Source organism: Canis lupus, chromosome 18 (genome assembly GCF_011100685.1).
Source record: "Canis lupus familiaris isolate Mischka breed German Shepherd chromosome 18, alternate assembly UU_Cfam_GSD_1.0, whole genome shotgun sequence".
Taxonomy (NCBI): Eukaryota; Metazoa; Chordata; class Mammalia; order Carnivora; family Canidae; genus Canis; species Canis lupus.
The window spans coordinates 55,942,611-55,957,513 of record NC_049239.1 but is presented as its reverse complement, the minus strand read 5'-3'; the positions used below and the strand labels follow the sequence as shown (position 1 = coordinate 55,957,513).

At 47.9% G+C, this 14,903-nt stretch overlaps 1 protein-coding gene across 5 annotated transcripts in view; it reads left to right on the top strand.

Moving 5' to 3' along the window:
* The first annotated feature begins 12,522 nt into the window (after positions 1-12,522).
* Positions 12,523-14,903, top strand: part of CD6 (CD6 molecule) — a 39,887-nt gene continuing 37,506 nt past the window's right edge. For 2 of the 5 annotated variants that reach the window (XM_038564428.1, XM_038564426.1), the window contains exon 1: positions 12,524-12,879. In XM_038564428.1, coding sequence (XP_038420356.1) covers positions 12,819-12,879 — 61 coding nt within the window. In that variant the 5' untranslated portion in view covers positions 12,524-12,818. Of the gene's footprint in view, positions 12,880-14,903 lie in introns of all 5 variants that reach the window. The other 3 variants (XM_038564427.1, XM_038564424.1, XM_038564425.1) reach the window with 3 other exon arrangements.

Genomic DNA, 14,903 nt, shown 5'->3' with positions numbered 1-14,903 from the left:
GACCTTGCCGGAGGACAAAGGGAAAGTGACCTCATTGAAACAATGTAGTCAACAGACGAAAAACAGAGAGAAAGGCATCAAAGAAGAGACAAATTAAGTTGCTTCCTTTCTGTCTAGTCCCCATTCCCGAGATGCATGGGGGCCAGGAACTTGGGTGGGGTGCTAGGGAAGGTCCTGGGATCTGCTTACCTAGGGAGACCACTGGGGAAAACTGCCTTTTACAGATAGCGGGAGTGGCATTCTGAACATAGACGTGACTGTCCCCCAAACACGAGTTAAGTTTGATTGCCCACATTTAAGGGAGCTGGAGAGCAGTTTCAGTACTGAGGAGACCCAGAGCAGGTGGCCTGTGACCATGACCCATAAACAGAAGCAGTTTGATCCAGAGAGAATTTGGCCACCTGATGTGCAGTTTTTGTTCTTGCTTTCATTATTGTTTTTTGACTTAAAACATTTTTAGGGCGCCTGGGTGCCAGGACTGAGCCCCACTTCGGGCTCCCAGCTCAGCGGGGAGCCTGCCTCTTCCTTTCCTTCTGTCCCTGCCCCCACCCTGCCGCTTGTGTGCTCTTGTTCCCTGTCTCTCTCTCTCTCTCTCTTTTAAATAAATAAAATCTTTTAAAAAATTACTTAGCTTATGGGGCATCTGGGTGGCTCAGTCCGTTAAGTGTCTGACTCTTGATTTTGGCTCAGATCATGACCTCAGAGGCGTGGGATCGAGTCCCATGTGTGGCTCTGCGCTCAGCAGGGAATCCGCTTTAGATTCTCTCTCCCTTTCTCTCTACCCCTCTCCACTGCTCGCTCGCTCTAAATAAATAAATAAATATTTAAAAAAATTACTTATCTCCTTGAACATTCAGAAATATGAAAATCTAGATTTCTTGCTACTCTTGAAGTTGGGGAAGGGGTGTGGCAGGGGGTCTGTGAAATCTGGGCCAACATGCTGACATGGAGCTGCCTCTTGAGCCTCACCCCCAGCAGCTCCCTCTCCATGCCCCCTGCCTCTATGCCGCCCCTCAGCCACTGTCAGCTTCCAGTCCTATCTCTGGAAGTTGGCATGTGCTGCACCCCGCTAGAGCCTAGAACCTCCCATCACTAACGAATCCTGTTCCCTCAGGACTTGACCGAGATGTCGCCTCTTCCAAGAAGTCTCCTCTAGTTTCTCAAGTTCAGGTTAGCCCTTAGAGGCACCTGTAGGGACTCATGTCATAAATGCCTGCTTTACTTGCCTGTTTATCCCATTAGACTAGAGACTTTCTGAGGACGGGGTTGTGTCTTCATCTCTGTTCCAGGCACATAGGAGGATGAACTCCAGGGCTGGACAACTGAGCAAAGGCCTTGTCTTGACTTCTCAAGAGCTGTGTGATCTTCATTAAGTTACTTAACCTCATTGGTACTTTATCTGAATAGTAGAGAATGAAAAATACTTACCCTGTATGCTTTTTTTGTATCAAAACAAGATAACCCAGCCTGGTGGTTGGCATATGTAAGAGCTCAGGAAACGTCTGCACCTTAAGTAACTAACAAATAAATAAACGTTGATATTGCTCACTGTGCGTTGGAGGCTGTGCAAGTGGCTGAGGATACAGCAATAAGCACAATGGACACAAATCTGGGCCCTTGTGGAGGTGACGTTCCAGTACTTGGGCAACAGTTGAGCAAAAGAAGAGAAGGGAATAAAACAGAACAGACGAGAACACGGCACATTTATTGTCACATATAATAAAGGCTAAAATGAAAAACCAAGTTGAAACGAGATACAGAGATGACAGTGAAGGCTTTTTATTATTATTTTTTTAATTTTTATTTATTTATGATAGTCACACAGAGAGAGAGAGAGAGAGAGAGAGGCAGAGACACAGGCAGAGGGAGAAGCAGGCTCCATGCACTGGGAGCCCGACGTGGGATTCGATCCCGGGTCTCCAGGATCGTGCCCCGGGCCAAAGGCAGGTGCTAAACCGCTGAGCCACCCAGGGTTCCCAGTGAAGGCTTTTTAGATAGAGTATGATATAATCATAATTTACTATAAATCAGAGTTTCTCAACCTTGGCACTATTGACGCTTCAGACCAGATGCTTCTTTGTTGCGAGGGCTGTCCTGTGCATCATAGGGTAGCTAGCAGCATCCCTGGCCTCTGTTCACAAGACACTAGCTGTACTCCTTTCCCTATGTTGTAACAATCAAAATGTGATCAGACATTACCAAATGTCCCCTGCAGGCAGAAAACTGCTGTTAGACAAATGTTTGCTGGGGAAGGGTATAGTGGGCTGCATGGTAACCCCCAAAAAGATACATCCATATCCTAATCCCTGGAACCTACGATTGTTACCTGATATGATAAGAGATGCCATTAAATTAAGGGTCATGAGAGGAGGTGCTTATCCTGGATTATCCTGGTGGGCCCTTAATGCCATAGACAAGTGTTCTCATAAGAGCAAGGCAGAGGGCAAGGACAAATGCCACATAGAAGGGAAGACAGAAGTGGAGAGCAGATGATGTGGCTGCAAATGAAGAAGTGCCAAGGAACTGGGGTCTCCATGAGACATGAGGGTGGGGGTAAAGGACAGGCTTTGTGAGGGCCTCTGCAGGAAGTGTGTCCCTCCTGACATCTTGATGTCAGGCTTCTGGCCTTGTGGATTGTGGGAGAATACATTTCTGTCATCTGTCACCAGATTTGTTAACAGCAGCCACAGGAAACTAATCGGAAAGATCTTACCTCATCAGTGAGTGTGTTTCAACATCGAATGTTCTAATGCAAGATTCAAATTGCCACAGGAGAATTTGTTAAAGTGGTCACTGATGTCAGATGAGTGTGATTTCTCTGCACTTTTCACCCAAAGCTGAAAAGTTAGTCAGAAACTTTGGCCAGTGGACTCCAGACACCAAAAGATGTCCACAGGACAGTGGATAGATGTAAATGTCAGGCCCTCTCCATGGCACGCTCGGCCACACGTGGAAAGGGCCAAGATGACATGGCTCAGTCGTAGTAGGACAAAACAAACAAACAAACAAACAAACAAACAAAAACAACAAGAAACCTTGGGGATTTTATTAACAGATTCGGGATGAGTCAACATTGTTTGGGTCACCTGAGGCCACAATAGAACAGTGGTTGTCAAGGTGATGGGATTATACTGATTTGTTTTCTTTTCCTAAATTCCCAGAGTTGCTCTAATGCGGTTCTAAGGCAAAGTTACACAAAGATCAAATTTGGTATCGAGGGTATCCTTCTGCTCAACTTCAGGCTGATTTTAATAGACCATTGGGTCCAGCGGGTAGCAATCCGAGGGGAGGAAAGGCCTTGAAATCCTACCCGTGGGAGAGAAGAGACAACTGGGCAGCACATCCCTATTGCCAAATGTCCACAGGGCTGCCCCCTGAAGAGGGCTTTATTTGTTTGTTTGTTTGCTTTTTAAGATTGATTTATTTACTTGAGAGAGAGGGAGCAGAGGGGTGGGGCAGAGGGAGAGGGAGAGATTCTCAAGCAGACTCTGCACTAAGTGTGGAGCCTGATGTGGGGGCTCAATCCCAAAACCCTGAGACCAGGACCTGAGCCAACACCAGGAGACAGACCTCAACTGACTGTACCACCCAGGCTCCCCTTGAAGAAGGATTATATGTCTCAGGCAATGCTTCAGAGAAGAGCTCGGATTTCAGGGTGTTCGAGGTTTCAGCTCTTGAGTCCCTCAGCCCTTCCCTGTGAAGCAGGGGTTTTCAAAGGTCCATGGGTGTCCTGTGGGTCTCCAAGACCATTTCTGTGATCTAGGAGGTCAAAACTATTTTCATACTAAATGAAGACATCATGTGCCTTTTTACTGACATAGTTTGCTGGTACAAAAGCCATGATGAGTCAATCTGCAGGGACATGAAATTGTCCTAGAAGCCACTGCATTCTTCCACCCTCTGCTCAGAGTATAAGCAGGGAAAAAATTGTGAGTTTTACCTAAGAATGTTCTCAATGAAACAGTTAAAATCATTAACATTATTAGATCACAATTAGACGCACAATTTTTTAGTATTCTTTTTTTTTTTTAATTTTTATTAATGAGAGACACAGAGAGAGAGAGAGGCAGAGACACAGGCAGAGGGAGAAGCAGGCTCCATGCAGGGAGCCCGACATGGGACTCGATCCCGGGTTTCCAGAATCAAGCCCTGGGCTGAAGGCAGCGCTAAACCGCTGAGCCACCCAGGCTGCCCAATTTTTTAGTATTCTTTAAAAAAATTGTTTTTAAAGATTTTATTTATTTATTTGACAGAGAGAGAAAGAGAGAGAGCACGAGCAGGGTAAGGGCAGGTAGAGGGAGAAGCAGACTCCTCGCCAAGCAGGGAGACTGATGTGAGGCTTGATCCCGAGACCCTAAGATCATGACCTGAGCGGAAGCCAGACGCCCAACCAAACAAGCCACGCAGGCACCCCTAATTTTTTAGTATTCTATGTATGTGATAGGATGAAAATAGCATAGCACTCTTTCGCGGAGTCCCACCACGCCACGGTCACCACCAGGCTGCGTCATTGGGATTTTTTTCATGGAACACCGTCTTTACTTGAAAACTATGGTTATTCAGACTGGAGAATTTGGCAGAAAAAGTTTTGAAACCAAGCAAAGGAAACCTGTCGTTTCAAAGGAAACACATGACAGTATTTGCTGCCAGTGATGAAATTGGAGCTTTTAAGTGAAAATTTTAAGTTTAGAAAGACTCTTATCTGTCACCATGCTCTTGACAGCTTCCAAGGACTTAAGGTTTCCTGATGATATCACAGATGATATTAGAGAATGTGATTTTTTGATACCATATAATGAAATATATCAACATTTGGGAGATCTGCATAATTTTTGTGAGCCAGTATGTTCCAGAATGACCGATATATGTTAATACAGAACCATGCACGGATAAAAGATCTATTCAAAGTGCAAGATAGGCCAGTGGATTTTAATTTAACAGTTAATTAAAGTTCATTGATAAAGTTTCAGATCTCACACTGCAACTGACCTTTAGAAAACATCACTTGTCAAATTTTGTTGCAGTATCAGAGAAGAATATCTAAAATTATCTAAAAAGGGTAAAAAGAAAAAATCTCCTCCTTTTTCCAATTGGTTATTATGAGGACAGATTTTTGTCCATAGACTTTGACCAAAACAACACATCTCAACAGATTAAATGAAGCTGATAAGAGAACCCAAGTGTCTTCTATAAAATCAGACTTTAAAGAGATTTGAAAACATGTAAAACCATGCTACTTTTCCCAATAATCTTTTGGTTAGGAATATATACTAACTTTTCATCAAAAATGTTATTTACAATGACATATTATAAATTCACTGTTGTTATTTTTAAATGAATTAAATAAATGTTTAAAATGTGTCGATTTTGGGCAGCCAAGGTGGCTCCACGGTTTAGCACCGCCATGTCCCGGGTGGGGTTCCCTTGGCATGGAGCCTGCTTCTCCCTCCTCCTGTGTCTCTGCCTCTCTCTCTCTCTCTCTCTCTCATGAATAAATAAATACAATCTTAAAAAAAATGTGTCAACTTAATTTCTAATATGGTAAGTATCAATAGGTACAACCCACGTAAATGAAAGTTCTTTGGGTCTTGATAATTTTTAAGAATATAAAGGAGGCTTGAGACCAACGAGGTTGAGAACTGCTGCTCTCTGTGTGCTAAAAGGAGGGACACACGCCCCACAAAGATTTAGGTGGCTGCCATGTTGGAGAAGATTTTAGGTATCCAAAGGTCTAGAGCATGCCAGGATACTGCCTCTATGGCAAAGAGCAAGACTTTGAACCTTGCATCCCCTCCCACCAAGAACAGGGCACAGTACACAGTAGATCTGTTTAGAATTTGGAGCATAGACTATCCTTAGCAATTCTGTTCTGACCCATTTTTCATGTGACTTGAGGGGCTGCCAGTTCTGAGTGGAGCCCAGAGCAAGAGAAGGCTCTATGGCAGTTCTAGGCATGATGCAGACCGCTGTGCTAACCTGATCATAAGACCTGCGAAGTCCAATCATGCCAAAGATGCCAAGACGAATAAGGATGCTATGTGGGGGGTGCCTGGGGGAGGCTCAATTAGTTAAACCTTTGCCTTTGGCTCTGTCCTAATCTCAGGGTATTGGAAATTGAGCCCTGCATCAGGCTTCCTGCTCAGTGGGAAGCCTGCTTCTCCATCTCCCTCTGCTCCTCCTCCTGTTCATACTCTCTCTCTCTCTCTCTCAAATGAATAAATAAAAAATCTTTAAAAAAAAAATGAGGATGCTGTGTGGAGTATCTGGAAGGCTCTAAAGGGGGAAAAGCAAAGCCCTGGAGTAAATCTATGACTCCTATAGCAAAGAACCACTTGTCATTTGAAAACCATCTCCTGCTGGCTACATGGAGACTTGTGCCTGATGATGGGTCACCAAAGACTGGGTGACCTAAGAGCTAGTCCTAAGCTGGGTATTGCATGCACCAGGTTGTAAGGGATTCACTGTACACAATAGCTTCAGGCCCAAACAGGTCCAGAAGGTGCAAAGAAATAAGAACAGGGGATGCCTGGGTGGCTCAGCGGTTTAGTGTCTGCCTTCGGCCCAGAGTGTGATCCCACGGTCCCGGGATCAAGTCCCACGTTGGGCTCCCTGCATGAAGTCTGCTTCTCCCTCTGCCTGTGTCTCTGCCTCTCTCTCAGTCTGTGTCTCTCATGAACAAAGAAAGAAAGAAAGAAAGAACAGATGACCCTGACCTCTGTTGTGTTCATGTTTTTCTCTAAACTCGTTCATACTCTGGCTTCCATGGAGCTGCCATTGACGGAGGAGGAAAACTCAAGTCTGGTTTCCATCAACAAGGGCATAGGCAGTTACTAACTAGAAATAGAAGCCCTCCTGTGGGGGCCGAGATGTGAAAGTACCTCTGGTCATCTGCTGCCTGCAGAAGGAAAAGTGGCTGAAGGCAGGGTTAACCATGAGCCCCTGGTGGGGTGGGGAGGAGCTGGGGATGGGTCTGGGGGAGTGGACACCAAGCATGCAATGCTCTGTGTCTTATGTTAATGCCCAGTAGAGAAGGTGTACCCACAGGAGGCTCCAGCAATCCAGTGGACAGGATGCCTTTGCGTGTGGCTGTTAGCTAGCTTCTCCCCCCTAGCCACAGCAGCACTGGTGCAGTGGGGGGCAGGAATGGAGGCGTCCCTGGAGTGGACAGGTCTGAGAACCATCTCGTAAGTCTGACATCAGGCACTACTTGCTGTAGTAGGACCAACCCAATGGCGCACCCTTTTACTGACTGTCCTTCTTCTCCTTTGTCACCCCCCTGTATTCCACTCTGTCCTCTAGGATCACGTTCCCTAATAACCCATCCGCAAGCAAGGCTTTTCTGAGAGGTGCAGGCCGAGCCTCAATTTTTTTTTAAATTTTTATTTATTTATGATAGTCACACAGAGAGAGAGAGAGGCAGAGACACAGGCAGAGGGAGAAGCAGGCTCCATGCACCGGGAGCCCGACGTGGGATTCGATCCCGGGTCTCCAGGATCGTGCCCTGGGCCAAAGGCAGGTGCCAAACTGCTGCGCCACCCAGGGATCCCCGAGCCTCAATTTATAAGGATGACCGCTCCCTGGCTCTCCCAGTACCCGGGACTCAGCTTCCCTCCTTTTCTCCATATAATTTACTTATTGGCTATGTCTATTATTTGTGATGTGACTCTCCCACTAAGAGCAGCAATATTTATCTGTTTTGTTCAGTGTTGTGTCCCCAGCCCCTAAAACATGAGACATCTGTGTTAAATGAGTGACCAAGTGATGAGGGTTAATATATGTACATTTAGGTGTGGATGTTTAGACTGTGATACAAAACACTGGGCCTCAGGAAAGACAAGGAGCTGGCTGTGGCTGCTCTGGAACTTGTTTCAGGCCTCCCGAGACAGGAGTGGGCTGGATCGAGCTGGGGGCAGGGCTGGTCCGAGATTCAGAGCCCCATAGAGCCAGAGCCTTCCCGCTAGAGATGCCGTGTTTCAGCCAAAGAATCCATGCTTCCACAAGCCCCCCAGGGTCCCCCAACCTTCAAAAGGCTGAACTGCCTATGGTTAAGAACTCAGGGCCTTGGAGTAGACAGCCCCAAGTTCAGAGCCTAGCTCTACTCCACATCTTAGCTGTGGGGTCTTGAGCAAACTGCCTCTCTAACCTGTTTCCTGATCTGCATGAGAGTGTGAGGGACAGTACCTGTTTCGTTGTGATGCTGTGAAAATCAGAACAGATCCCCTGTGAAGCATGGGGCAGAATAGGATGCACTCGCTAGGTGTCCGTCTGCATGATGCTTTCCTCTGTGCCACATGACAGAGGATGCAGTCCTAGGGCTTCCCTCCCTTCTGTCCAAAGAGGCCCTCAATGATGTTGCATGTTCCACTTTGCTGGGCCAAGGTCAGGAGAGAGACAGAGTCTGGATGAAAGATGCCTGGGCTCTCCACAGCATGGAGGAGCACGAAGCGTCCTTGCAAATCGAGTTCAAAAGGGCTTGGCTCTGGAGCACCTGATGACTCAAGTCAGTAGAGCATGTGACTCTGGATCTTGGGGTTGTAAGTTCAAGCCTTATGTTGGGCATAGAGTTTACTTTAAAAAGAGAGAGAGAGAGGTCTTTAGAAAAAAAAGATCCTGGCTCCAAGAGTTATACATAAAAATCAGCTCATTAAGGGGCACCTAAGTGGCTCAGTCAGTTAAGCATCTGACTCTTGATTTTGGCTCAGATCATGACCTCAGGGTTATGATATTGAGCCCTGAGCTGGGCTCCACACTGGGCATGGAGCCTGCTTAAGATTCTCTCTCTCCTTTTCCCTCTTCCCCTTGCCACCACTACCCTCAAAAAAAAAAAAAAAAAAAAAAAAAGGAAAGAAAAGAAAAGAAAAAGGAGCTCATTGAGCTAGATACTCAGCTCAGTGTAACTTCCAGCTTCCTATTCAGAGCTTCATGTTCGTGAGACACAGTGACTGAGGTGTGTCACATCCATTACCAGGGACACTCCCCCATGCTGTCCTGCCTCAACTTTACCTGTGCCCTCTGCCAGGAAATCTACCAACATTCTGTTTGTCCTTCATTTCTTTCTTTAAAAAAAAAAAAGATTTTATTTATTTATTCATGGGAGACACAGAAAGAGAGAGAGGCAGAGACACAGGCAGAGGGAGAAGCAGGCTCCATGCAGGGAGCCCGATGTGGGACTCGATCCCGGGACCCAGGGGTCACGGCCTGAGCCAAAGTCAGGCGTTCAACCTCTGAGCCCGCCGGGTGCTTCTGTCCTTCATTTCTTTTCCTTTCCTGTCCTGCCTCCTCATGGCTTTCTGTCAGGCTCTTCAACTCATTCCATTTGATTATTGTACTGGTTTATCATGCACATTTAATTGAACAAAGTCAAAAGCTAGTCAATATTTTATGCTTCTGACAAATAGACCTTCCCAACTCTGCTCACTCCTTATTAATTCATGTCATTTTCTTCTGGTTCCTTATGTTTATCTTGTTTTTTTTCTAACCCACCACTTAGATATTATTGTAATCGTCGTATACCATCAATGCTTATTTAATTCACCTCCATGTTGACGAATTTCTTTGCTCACCATTCCTATTTGAATGGTGGGATTTCCTTCTGGGATTATTCTCCTTGTTCCTGAAGAATATCCTTTAAAATTTCCTTAGGTGAGGCTCTGTCAGTTGTAAATGCTCTCAATTTTTATCTGAAAATTATTCTGTTCCACCTCGTTCTTTTTTTTTCGAGTCTATAACAAAATCATTCTCGTTTTTTTTTTTTAATTGAGGCATGATTGATATGCATCATATTAGTTTCAGGTGTACAAGGTGATGATGCACCCCGTGAAATGATCACCGCAATAAGCTAATCACCATTCACCACTATAAAAAGTTACAAAAAATTTTTTAATTTTCCTTTCCAAGATCCACCCTCCTGGCAACCTTCAAATCTGCACCACAATACCACGGACTGTTGTGGTCGCCCTGTTGTGCACCACATCCATATCACCTGCCATTTCACAACTGGAGTCTACACCTCTCAAGCCCCTTCATTCATTGTGCCCATCCACCCTCAACTGCCCTCCCCACCCCCAGCAGCCACTACCCTGTTCTCCAGATCCATGAGTTTGGTTTGGTTTGGTTTGTTTTTTAGATTCCACATAGAAGTATCTGTCTTTCTCAGTCTGACTTCTTTCACTTAGCTTAACACCCTCTAGGTCCATCCATGTCGTTGCAAATGGCAAGCTTGAACAGGCCGATAACCAGGGAGGAGATTGAAGCAGCCATCAGAAACCTCCCAAAACACAAAAGGGCCAGATGGCTTCCCTTCAGAGAGAATTTTTGCATTTGTTTCTGCCAAGTGCCCCAGGAACTACTATCTGCTCTAAATCCTCCTGCTCTTTGTTTATTTGTTTGTGGTGGTGTTTCTGCCTCACAGGTCCTGTGAATTCCCTCTCAGCCCCAGTTGCCGGTGGCCTTGAGGTTAGGAGCATTCAGGATTGGCATTTCCTTTTTTTTCCACTCAGAGTCAATGCTGAGCCAAGCACATTCTCTGTCCGAGCCCTTGGAGAGGTTTTTCTTCCCTAGTTCATTCACTGTGAGTCTTGGTTTTCATTGTTTTGCTTTAGGGGGTAGGTTTCTGATTTTGCTTTCCATTTGCTCAGGCGCTAGGTTTTGTCCCATTAAACTGAACTTCTTGGCCACCTGGGATCAGCAGGTACCTCAGAGGAACGTTCGCTTCTGCTCTCAATGATCTTTTCTCTTTTTTTTTTATTCGAGAGAGAGAGAGCAAGTGAGAGAGAGAGAGAGACAGCACAAGTAGGGTGGAGGGGTAGAGGGAGAAGCAGACTCCCTGTTGAGCAGGAGCTGGACATGGGGCTCCATCCCAGGACCCCAGGATCACAACCTGAGCAGAAGGCAGACGCTCAGCCACTGAGCCACGCAGATGCTCCTCAGCTTTGCATTTCTAAAGATATTTATAAATGTTTTTATCCCCCTACCCCTTTTTTGGTGTTTTGTATCAGGAGAACTTTCAGCATCTGCTGCTTACCATATTGTCAGAAATAGAAGTCTAGCCCTCCCCTCCAGCCCATTCAGATGTGTTTCTCTCGGGATGTTGCCCAGCAGTAGGACACCTCTCCTTGTGTCCATCGTACCCTGGCCTGTGCTTTGGTCACCTGGGTTTGAGACCCCCATGCTCCTTGAGGGCAGGGATATGGTTTCCCACCTTCATCTCCCACCTAGCCCATTCCAGAGTTTCCCACACCAAAGTCTCCCTAAGTGTCAGTTGAATGGAAGTGAACCCAGGGGATGAAGGCCCCCTCTTCACCGCCTGTGCTACCGGGGCCTTCCACCAGGGGGCAGCCACAGTCCGGTCCAGCTCCCAGGTCGAGGCAGGGTTCCTGGGGGAGGGGGCCTGGCTCTCTGTGGCTCCCAAACCTGCAACCGATGCCCCCTTGGATGGGGACCCAGTGGAGAAATGCTCTCCACTCCACAGATGGGGGAATGAAGGCAAACAGAGAGAAAGGAAGCATCAGGCCAGAGCTACGGTCACACGACAAAGGGCCAGGATGGAGCCAGTTTCCTCTGGACTCCATTTCTCCGAGGATTCTGCTTAAACCACCAAAGTACGTTCTCTGCTCCTTCAGTCACTCAACAGCATTTATTCTGCATCTACCTTGCGCCCCACAGGGAGTGCAGCGGTGAATGAAACACAGCAGGTCCCTGGGGCTCCTGGGGGCTCAGTCGGGGGAGCATCCAACTCTTGGTTTTAGCTCAGGTCATGATCTTGGGGTCATGAGACTGAGCCCTAACTCGGGCTCCACGCTTGGTGCAGAGTCTGCTGGGGATTCTCTCTCCCCCTCCCTTTGCCCTTTCCCTGACTCAAGCTCTCCCTCTCTCTCTAAAATAAATAAATCAAATCTTTAAAAAAAAAACCCACTCTAAATCCCTGTCCCCTTCCCACAGCATCCACTGCAGACAAGCTGAACAACTCAGAGTTTCCCAAGCAGCCCTGGCCCTTGGGACTGGGAATAGCCCTCTTGCTGTTCCTGCTGACCCTTCCGGAGGCCTTCCCCCTCTCTGCCTGTTGAAACCCTGCTTGTCCTTCCTGGGCCAGATCCCATGCCTCTCTCTCCCTGAGGAATAGACACCCAGCCCAGTGCCCACAGGTGGGGGGTGTGTACTGGAGCCACCTGCACCATTGCAGAGGACACCTCCACCCTGTAAGGAGACGGGGTGCACACCATGTCTCAGACCCTTCTTCACTTGATTCTCTGAGAAGAATCTGAAGCAAGTGCAAGACCACACCCTCCTTCTTCCCAGCCATAAACACACCCAAGGACAAAGTAAGTCTTGGGATTTTATCCCAGAAGACCTGGATTCTGTGGCCTGGGACAGGCTGTGGGTCAGGCATCCATTCTTCCCACATGTGTTGGTTGAACATCGACTATATATCAGGTCTCCAGAAAGAAAGCATGCGCTCACTTCCCTTTTCCTTAGGAGACACTTAGAGGAAGTGTGTGTGTGTGTGTGTGTGTTTCTGTGACTCCTGGGGTTCAGCCAGGCTGGGTGGGCTCACAGCAGAGGCAGCCAGGCTCTCCCTCTCAGCCCCTGTGATACCAGCCTGGCTTCCTGGAGACCAAAACCACAAGTAGAGCACAGAAGAGAGACACTCACAGGCTGGGTTTGGTCGCATGCGTGCAAAGGAGCACTCTCTTGCAGAGAGAAGGTTATAAGCGGGAGCAGCTAAGGTCCGAGCAGGTTCGAGGAACGCACAGCAGCCACATCCACCTGCCGGCCCCAGGATGGTTCTTCCCTCTGGCAGGCACACGTAGCAGTCAGAGATGGCACCAGACATGTGGCTCTTCTCTGCGACTGTTGGATTGCTCACGGCAGCCCTCTCAGGTAAGGCCTCTTTCCCCACCTCTCACCACTCGTGCTGGAGGACCTGGCTCCTGGCCTCTTGATCCTCTTTCTGGTCATTTTCTCACTCATCTTTCTAGAACCTTTTACCCAAGACTGTCCCAGGGAGGCCAGAGCCGGGACCTGGAGAGGGTCCAGGAACCCCCTTTGGAGGGGTCGGGGCTGTGCCTGGATGGTGCTAGAAGACTCCCAGGCATGAAAGGATGTGGGCAGCATGCCTGGTGTCCCCTGAGCCGCCTCCCAGGGTCTGAGGAGGGTGACTCCTCCTACCATAGGTTCAGGAACTCCCTCATCCCTATTTCTTGGCAACTCTCAGTAAGGAGTAGTTTGCCTTCCAGAAAGGTGAGACCACGGATGATTGTATTCTCAACCTCAAAACTGAGGCTCTGGACTCACCAGGCTTCTACCGCTCATGGTAGAACTGTCCAGAAACAGAACTTGGGGAAGGAACGGGAGATGAGGATAGCTGCTCTCTCTGGGGCAGCCAGTAAGGGTAGTTTATGGCACAAATGAATGGGAAAGCTCTTCCTTCCCCCATCCTGAGCTCTCCCTGAGTGCCAAAGCACTTCGAAATCCAGGCTGGGGCGTCAGGTAGCCAGAAAGTTGGGGGCTAGCCATGCCCATCAGATGCTGTTGGCCTCTGCTGCATGTAGTGTCCTAACTGGCAGAAACTGGGCAGGGGTCCATCATGCCTCTGTTGGGACCTCATGTTTCGGGGGAGGAGGAGATGCATGGAAACAGAACTCTAGGCCAGGGAGTCTGAGCCCACCTGGCAGTAGGGATCCCAAGTGCTTTCACTTTGCTTTCAGAAGGAGACCTAGGGAGGCCCCATCAGGAGAGGCATCCAAGCCCACTAGGAGAACTGGGGAGTTATTTGGGGATGGGGGCAGCTCTTTTCTCCCTCTCTATGTAGAGGTACGTGTTCCTGACCTCACATTGGTTCAGGGAAAGCTGTTTAGCTCTGGGAGCGGGAAAGTGTGTGCCTTTGGCTCCATGTGGGTGACTTGGCTTCTCTTGCTCTACCAGGAGCATCTGGAGATCAGCCACCTTCTGCCTCTGAGCTAAGACAGATGGTCAGAGAAGGAAGTCCCTCCTTCCCATTTTTTTTTTTATTTATTTATTTATTTATTTATTTATTTATTTATTTTTATTTTTTATTTATTTATGATAGTCACAGAGAGAGAGAGAGAGGGAGAGAGAGAGAGGCAGAGACATAGGCAGAGGGAGAAGCAGGCTCCATGCACCGGGAGCCCGACGTGGGATTCGATCCGGGGTCTCCAGGATCGCGCCCTGGGCCAAAGGCAAGCGCCAAACCGCTGCGCCACCCAGGGATCCCCCTCCTTCCCCATTTCTATCACGCCACCCTCCATCCTTTCCCATGACATCCAACCATTGGCCTCGGCTCAGAATGAAGTCTGGGACCAGGAGGTTGGCTGGGCAACCCCAGGACCCCAAGGGATCTGGCTCTGAGTGGCTCCTGACAGCAAGTGGTCCTCAGGGCCCCAGCAAGAGCTCAGGAGGAGGGTGAGATGAAGGGGCTCCCGGAGCCAAGGTCCCTAACTCGAGTCCTTTTGCCCCCTCCCAACACCCCTCACTGGCCCACTCCACTCCACTCCCAGTACAGATATTTACTTAATGTTTCTAAAGCTGCATTTATACTCAATGGCCTCACTTGTTACTAATACAAGTTTAGTTTTGAAAGGAAACTTTATGTCACTATCATAAGGGGAAAACCGATATCATGTGTCATAAATAAAAGATGAAGGTATGCATAAAGATAAATGGGGATGGAAACCAATTTCAGTTCCGTGCCAGCAAAAAGTTAAAAGAAATGCAAAAGCCCTTGAGCCTGAAGCCTACACTTGTGCTCTCTGTGGAAGGGGAGATGGCGGGGGGTGGGGGGGTGGGGGGGGAGAGGGCAGTGATAAAGACACCCCAGCCCCCAATTGGCATTTTCTTCTTGACTTTCCAGGAGGACTGATTGGACTTCGAGCAGGGAATAGTTT